This window comes from Rhea americana, unplaced genomic scaffold (assembly GCF_003343005.1).
Source record: "Rhea americana isolate MKP2758 unplaced genomic scaffold, rheAme1 scaffold_803, whole genome shotgun sequence".
NCBI classification, from domain to species: domain Eukaryota; kingdom Metazoa; phylum Chordata; class Aves; order Rheiformes; family Rheidae; genus Rhea; species Rhea americana.
In genome coordinates this window covers 1-8,621 of record NW_028186983.1, presented here as the reverse complement: position 1 = coordinate 8,621, position 8,621 = coordinate 1, and the positions used below count along the sequence as shown (strand labels likewise).

The window sequence follows — 8,621 nt, the reverse complement described above, 5'->3', positions numbered from 1 at the left end:
TGGCAGGCTGGCGAGGGCCAACCAAGTGTGGTTCTTGGGTTTCACTCTGTGCCCCAGGTGTCCTGGGAGCCCCTGCGAATGCCCTGGAAATAGGGAGCCCCCCACAGCAGGGCTGCAGTCACCAGTGCAGAGTGCCGAGCAGTGCCCCCATCGTCATTCCTTGGGGGGATCTCAGAGGGTGCCAGGGCCACACTTTGGCCTCCCCCCAACATGTAACAGATCCAACTCTGGCACTGTTTGTTCCACGAGATGAGCAGTGCTCACGAACTCTCTAGCTGGAGCCCACCCCAGAGGGGATCTTTATTTGTACCCCAACCAAGGACGCTGGTGACTGCCTCACCAAGTAGTGGGTCTCCCTGGTCACAGCCTGTTTAGTCCTTCCCTCCCCTGGGATCTGGCCCCTCCTATGGGACTTGCTGCTCTCTCCTTCTTCAGAGATGGAGGCTCCCAGGGGAGCATCATGGTGGTGCTGGGTGGTTCATGTGTCACCCTCCTGTTGGGGCCCTGTGTTGGGGCCCTGGCTATTTTACAGGAGTATGAAAAGCTGAAATAAGCAACAGGCTGTTCAAGGTCACCAAAGAAGAAGTCCTTGAAAGCAAGAAGAGTGAGAAAACAAGATAAGCAGAAGTATGTGCACCTGGGAAGGGAGTCGACACAGCAGCCTATTAGGAACTGAGCAGATGCGCATGGACAATGCTAGACAACCAACAGAAATGCTTTGCGAGGTGCGTGGACGCATGAACTTGCTGGAAAAGATATATAAGCTAGATAGGCAGAATAATAAAGTGGATTGAACTTGCATCACATTGATGTGTGTGTTCTTTCCCRTCTTGCCAATACTGGGCTGTGGCATCTGGTGACCCCGACGTGATCCTCAGAGACCAACTGGGGTAGKAGTGGAGCCGTAAGCGGGCAAGGATCCTGCATAGCCAGTGACCGTAGCTGGGCGCCCGAAGAAAGGGAGATTGTGGCCATGGCTGACCGGTGAGTCAGGGAAGCAGGATGGGGTTCGCTGTATCAGCGGTAGAGCAAGCAGCAATAGAGAGCCTGTTGAGATTGGCTCGGAAAACAGACACACAGATAACAAAGTCGGACTTAACTGATTTATTACTGTGGTGTCGAAGAAAAGGGCTTATAGTAGAAGCCCCGCAAGTATACAAGTATGGGAACGAGTCGGAAAGGAACTGTGGGAGAGCGTGCAAGTGGGATCTAAGGAGGCGTGGTCGTTAGCAAAGATTTACTGACCGGTCTGACTGATGCTGGAACAGCTGCACAGGGAAGCGGCTGTTGCTGCTGCCATTCGCAGCGCCGTGCAAAGTACTAGCGAGGAGCAGGAGGGCTCGGGAGACTCAGAATGGACAGCTGTGAGTGGCTCGGGACCTCAGTATGAGGGGGTGCCTGACGATAATGATTGCAAGTGTCCCCTGCGTGCCTGTCCTGTGTCCGTAGCCGAAAAGGAGGCTTGGGGGGGGGGAATAGATGATGATCTGCCACCCTGGGAAGGGGAGGACCGTCCGGCGTGTACCGCTCCCCCGGCGAATATGGACATTGATCTAGTAAAGGTCCCGCTGCTGGATGATGAGCCAGGGGACCAAGAGCAGCTGAGAGAGATTCGTCAAGAGCTCCGCGGCCAAGCCGACAGGATGACTGCCTTGTTGGACCAGATGAAGTGTCTCGATCCCCGATCGAGACGAAGGGACATACAAGCAGCGTATAAGGCTGCCCATAATTCAATCGTAAAGGGGGTAGAGAACATTGAGCGAGAGATTGACAAATTTGAGTCGGGTTGGGCGGTCGGCTGTAGGGCGGGTTGCAGGACTAAAAGGGATAAATCCGGACAGGGTGAATCGGCAGAAACGTTGGTTGCGGAGAATGGTAGAGGAAGGAGAAATGACGCTGGATGAGGCACAGAATTATTTGCAATCTAAGTTCGGGGGAGATTGGTGTTTCAGCAGGCAGGAAAGAGAAAAAATGCTTGAGATACAGTGGCAGCTTGGAGGCACGGGGGAGGAGGCCCGAGAAGGCAAAGGGGTGTTGTCATGGTTGCAATCGGTGGTGCGTGGCAAGAAGAGGGAACTGTTCAGCTCTGCAGGAAAGGGAGGCAAAGACGAGGGCGCGGCGCCACCTCCTGACCCGAATTTTAACCCTGTTACGCGTTACAAGGGCCTTATAGAGAATGCTAAGTTGGAGGGAGAGTTTCTGTTCACTCCTATGGCCATGCCAGTTATACAAAGAGCGGATGGACCAACATGGGAGCCAATAGATTGGAAAATAGTTCAGAGGTTGCAGGAAACAGTTTTGAAGTATGGGCATGAGAATAAGTTGGTAAGAAATCAAATCACTGTGCTGTTTAAGTATACCACACTTGTGCCTGCAGACACCAGAGCAGTGATGGAGCTTATTTTGTCATCAACCACTTTCATGTTGTGGATGGCAAAATGGCAGGAAAGGCTGGAGGAAAAGCAAATGAATAATTTGGACCTATGAGGAGATGATCCTCTGCAGGCTGCCAGCTTGGATCAATTAATGGGAAATGGTCAATATAGGGATCCAGCAGTGCATGAGGCTTTACACCCTAGAATCTTGCAGCAATCTAAGAATGCAGCCTTGGCGGTGTTCTTAGCACTGCCACAAGTGGGTACCCCGCAACTGCCATACACTAAGATTACACAGAAACCTGACGAGACATTTTTTGGATTTGTTGATCGTTTGAAGGATGCTCTTGACCTCGCGCCAAATGTTCCCCCAGACATGAAAATGCTGTTGGTAAAAGAATTGGCAGTTCAGAATGCCAATAGGGCATGTAAGCAGTTGTTTGCGGCATTACCCCCTGGGGCATCCATCACTCAGATGATAGAGACTTGTGCCAGAGCACCATCAGTTGAGGAGGAGCAAAGGGCAAAAATACATGCCACTGCATTAGCGGCAGCATTGAAAGAAGGAAGAGTGATAGGTAGGGGGGACAGGGGTCCAAAGGGTGCCTGTTATCAATGCGGAAAAGTACGTCATATGAAAAGAAACTGTCCTGAAAGATCGAGAGGGCAGGGTGGAGCACTGACTGGGAGCCCAAAAGGATTTAATGGGAACTGTGGCAGGTGCCAAAAATTTGGACACAAGGCAATTGAGTGCCATTCTAAGTTTAAAAAGGATGGAACTCCGTTGCAGGGAAACGGGAGCAGCCGCGTAGTGAGGGACGCAGCGAACAAGTATCCCCAGCCCAACCAGACCATGGCTGTCTCCACGAGCTGGCCTCAGCCACAAGAGGCAGYGCAGGAGTCGATCTGGCCGTGGCAGAATCCACAGTAATTAAAGATGAAGGGGTGCACGTATTAAGATCAACGTGCAACGGGCCACTCGGGGGTGGGTTATCAGCTTTGCTAATTGGTCGATCATCGGCATCAAGGATGGGAATTTTTGTTTTACCAGGATGCACTGATGCAGATTATATGGGAAATATYGGAATTATGGTGAAGGTGTTTGCACCCCCAATCACCATACCAGCATTAAGTAAAATTGCTCTGTTGATTCCGTTTCAGGSCGCAGTTTTCAATCCTGGACAGGCAAACCGTGGCATGGGAGGATTTGGTTCAACTGGGACGCCTCAGGTTGCGTTTTGTGAAAAGATTACCACTCAGCGTCCAAAAAGGACCGTGAGTATAAAAGGGCCTGGGAATATTTGTATTCAAAATGTTGAAATGTTGTTGGACACAGGGTCGGATCTTACCATAATACCACAAACCTCTTGGCCGATAAGCTGGGGTCTACAGGAAGTGTCAACACCTGTAACAGGTATTGGAGGGCAGTCAGCAACCAAGGTTAGTCAATCATTTGTAAGAATTACTGACAAAGAAGGGAACATGGCACAGGTATGGCCTTATATATTGTGTACACCATTGTGGATTTTGGGGAGAGATGTCCTTAGTCAATGGGGCATGGTGATGCAGTCACATTTCTGATAGYGGCCATGGTCGGCAGCTCTCGCCCAACACTAAATTAAAGTGGAAAACTAAAAATTTGGTATGGGTTGACCAATGGCCACTGACAGAAGAGAAGCTGTGACACGTCGAGGAGCTGGTAAAGGAGCAATTAAGGGAGGGTCACATTAAACCTTCTACTAGCCCTTGGAATATGCCTATTTTCACTATTCGGAAGAAATTGGGGAACTGGAGGTTATTGCATGACCTTAGAACGGTGAATGCCTGTATGGAGGATATGGGTCCATTACAGCCTGGTTTACCGTCACCGGTGATGTTACCACGAAATTGGAATTTACTCGTGGTTGATCTTAAAGATTGTTTTTTTACGATACCACTACATCCTGAAGACAGTGAGAGGTTTGCTTTTACAGTACCCTCCATTAATAAGGCCACCCCAGCTCAACGCTTTGAGTGGGTAGTCTTACCTCAGGGAATGAAAAATTACCCCACCATCTGCCAATGGTTTGTAGACCTAGCTCTGCAACCGTGGTGGAAGAGGCATCCAGAGTTGCTCACATACCACTATATGGACGATATCTTAGTTGCGAGCAAAGAGCCCTTGAGGGACAATCAAGAGCAGGAACTAATGGGACTTTTGCAGCATTATGGTCTGGTAATAGCTCCTGAAAAAATTCAGAGGCAATCTCCATGGAACTATTTGGGTATGACCATTACGGAATCGAGAATTCGCCCGCAAAAGTTAAAAATTAGAGCTGACATCAAAACGGTGAATTCCGTACAGAAGTTGGTAGGGGATATCCAATGGATTCGGAATTTCTGCGGTATTACTAATGAGGACATGGAACCCCTATTTGGCCTGTTAAAAGGCGCAACAGAGCCGACAGAAGAGAGGTTAGTGACCTCGGAAGTGAAAAAAGCCATAAAAAGGATAGAACAGAAGATAGCCAGCACTGCGGCTTATCGATACCAAGAAAATCTAACAGTGAGTATAGTCGTTTAAAACAAGCATAGGGAGGTCGCAGCCGTTATAGCGCAGGTGAATGATCAGGGTCACTTACAGATTCTAGAATGGGTATTTTTAGCAAGCCATCTGAGAAACACCATTACACAAAGGTTTGAAGTCATAGGAACTATCTTGCTTAAGGCCAGGAAGCGTCTTCGCACCATAGCAGGCAGGGAACCGGATAGTAGGAGGATGAGTAAAGAAAGTCATTATGTGCCTGGCTGCTGTTTCCCAGCCCTGCTCTCCCCTAACTGCTCCCAAACTGACCCTTACACGCCAATGCCTCAGGCCCTGTTGGTGAGTAGGAGCCCCAGGGAAAGTGCTTGAGGGGCCTCAAGATGATGAGAGAGGTGAAGGCAGAGCCACTTCATGGGCCAGGGCTGGCAGCCTCCAGACAGGAAAAGGCATGCTAGAGCAAGTTGGAGCCTCTCCTGCCCTGGGGGACCCGGCTGCCGCACAGAGGAGAAGCCGGTGCGGGGGAGAAGCTCCCAGCTTCATACCTTATACTGAAGAACAGATTATGTTTTATTACAGGAATCTCTACATCTTGCGCTTGCCTTACAAGGGTTCGCAGGACAGCTGTCTTCCCAATATCCTTCACATGTGTTAATACGGGCGCAGCTTTCTATGGAAAAAATGGTACTGTTGTCTAATACGCCTGTAAATGGGATCACTGTTTTCACAGATGCTAGCTCAAAAACGTGAAAAGCGGGSTATGTTTGGCAACAAAATAATCAATGGCAGGAGATGGTGGTAGTGGGCGAAGATTCCGCACAAGTGTTAGAATTTCTTGCTGCAGTAAAAGTATTTCAACGCTTTGATAAACAACCTATAAATATTGTATGTGACTCATTTTATGTAGTAGGTATTGTTAAAAGAATTGAGCGATCTTTTATTTGACAAACTGTTAATACTGTTTTGTGGGATTTGCTTTTGCGTCTTTGGCATGTTAGATGCACGAACCTGCTCCTATTTTGTTGCTCATATTAAAAGTCACACACCTATTTTAGACGGCTTAGCAGAAGGTAACATTAGAGCTGATAAATTAGTTTCCATGGTAACGATACCTGATATATTTAAACAAGCTGTACTTTCACATGATTTTTTCCATCAGTCTGCGAAAGTTCTTAGTCAGCAATTTGACTTACAATATTCTTTGCCTGAGACATAGTTATCAGCATGTTCATCTTGTGCCCCTTTTTCTTCGGTAATAGATGCTGGAGTCAACCTGCGTGGTCTTGGACCTTTAGAATTATGGCAGACAGATATAACGATCATACCTAATTTTCGGAATCAAAAATATGTACGTGTTACGGTTGATACTTATTCTCAAATGTTACGGGCATCAGCCTTGACTAATACATCTGCCTGTGCTGCACAGAGGCATTGGACAGAGTGTTTTGCTGTTTTGGGTATACCGAAAGTGATAAAGACTGATAATGGTTCTAGTTATATAGCTCATTCTTCAGCTCGTTTTCTTCAGCAATGGGGAGTGAGGCACCTCACTGGTGTACCTGGAAATTCGACTGGACAGGCCATTATTGAACGAGCACATAAGACATTGAAACAACAATTAGACCATTTTAGAGATATAACTGATTTGCCTGAAGTACGTCTTATAAAGGCATTATATGTCCTTAATTGGTTGAACATCCGTAGTGATTTGCGAAAACCTCCAATATTGTGACACTTACGACAAAGGGCTGAAGAATCACAAGAAAGACCTCTGGTGAAATGGTTTCGTGTACAAAGAAATGAATGGAAAGGCCCAGTTAAATTACTAACATGGGGTAGGGGCTACGCTTGTGTTTTGACAGATATTGGTCCTTGGTGGATACCCTAAATGGGTGAAACCTTGGAAGGAGCCTCTCAGACAGCACGAGCAGCAAGAGAATGGACCATAATAATAGCAATATGTGTGTTTGTACATGTTCAAAGAACAGCTACTCTCCCATTTGAAATGGTGCAAACACAGCAGAGACCAAATATGTGTGTTACATGGGCAAGAACGGTAGGAGTAACTGATTTTTGTTTCTCTTTCACAAGCTGGTAGTCTGTTTCGGACTTGTCTCCTTGGCTTGCCTTATTTCAATCTATCTGATTTTTTTTTTTTAATTAGACCTCCCTTAGTGGTATCAATGACTCTGTCATACAGTATCAAGCCAAAAGTCAACAGTGGGGTGTTTCTTCTACAGCACAACCCTTATGAACCCTTATGCTGCCCCCTCAGGAACTTGATCTATTAGGATCTAATGATTTGTTTTGGATGCGTAACATTTTCTGCTGCCTCTGGGGCAGGGGAAGATACAAATGTGTCTCCCTCTAAATCAGTAAATGAAAAGCAGTATTGTAATGCCAGTAACCCACAGGTTCCTTATAATTGTACCTTGCCCTATGCATTACCTCCCGGTTATTTTCTTTTTAATCTGTGGAGATCGTGCATGGGCAGGAATTCCAGCTTTGCTTTTTGGAGGTCCTTGTTATTTAGGGAAATTAACCTTTTTAATGCCCCAGAGACAACACTTGCAATATATAATTGAAGCTTTAAAAGGATCTAACACAACATTCCCCTGTAGAGTGAAAAGGGCTGTTTTAGATGCAAATTGTAGTGATAGAGTATCCCTGTGGGGGCCTGCCCTGAATATAATAAGCTTGATATTTGTACCCCAACTTACTGCTGTACATAATGCCAAAACAATTTATGCCTTAACATGTTGGGCAGGGAAACAAGTAAATTTAACATCGAAAATTTTCTATGACTTGGCTGTTGATTTAAATAGTGTTTGAAAAGCTTCTTTACAGAATCAAGCAGCCATTGATTTCTTGTTGTTAATGTATGGACATGGGTGTGAAGACTTTGAGGGTATGTGTTGTTTTAACTTGTCTGATCATGCAAAATCAATTCAAAAACAGTTACAAGAATTGCAGGATAATATGGGAAAACTACATCTGGAGGATGGTTTAGATGAGTGGTTACAATCATTGGGTTTTCAAGGATGGTGGAGGACATTGATAAAATATTTGTTCATTGGTGTAATAGTGTTCCTAGTATTTCTTATTGTATTTCCATGTATGATACAAGCCATGTCAGGACTTCTAAATAGTATGATCGAGGTGGCCTTTAAATCAAGAAAGGGGGGAGGTATGGGATTTGCTTSTCTCAAGTAAAACAGAAGAATTGTGGTATAAAGACAGATGTGATGGAAATATACAAGTATGAGAACTTCTGGTGACCTTGCAAAACCAAAACAAGATCTGAAACAGGACATGGAGGAGTTCTCTGGAAGGATAAGCGGCTTTTGATTTGTTTTAGTGGACTTTTTATGTACTTGTAATGAGCTCCCGTTGTACTCTCCCTGGACTCTTCGGCACCAGATAAGCGCATTGTATTTGATAAGCAAATCTAATGTAATCGAGAAATGTCAAAATGATTCTTGCCAAATATGCTATTATATGTTCTCACGTGATCTGCAAAGATTCTGCAGCTTGATTGCAGCTTATAACTATGACTGCTTGCGCAATAAAGACAGACATTCTCTAGCATTCACATTGAATGTGTGGTGATGTCTCATTTTCTACGCAACACCATGGTGCCATGGGGATGGTGTGGGCTGTGAATATCCCTTTCCTGCTGCAGTACCTGGCAGGTAAAGTGCTGTTGGTTGAGGAGGAAGAGGCTA

The 8,621-nt window shown here is 46.1% G+C and overlaps 1 protein-coding gene and 1 pseudogene across 1 annotated transcript; both read left to right on the top strand.

The window, feature by feature from the left end:
• Positions 1-1,541: 1,541 nt before the first annotated feature.
• LOC146585416 (uncharacterized) lies at positions 1,542-3,306 on the top strand. Its single transcript, XM_085322964.1, has 4 exons — positions 1,542-1,785; positions 2,093-2,388; positions 2,506-2,898; positions 3,166-3,306. The coding sequence occupies exons 1-4, from the start codon at positions 1,542-1,544 to the stop codon at positions 3,304-3,306; spliced, it is 1,074 nt and encodes a 357-aa protein (XP_085179090.1).
• Positions 3,307-6,939: 3,633 nt separating this feature from the next.
• LOC146585415 (uncharacterized) lies at positions 6,940-8,083 on the top strand (annotated as a pseudogene).
• Positions 8,084-8,621: the final 538 nt, after the last annotated feature.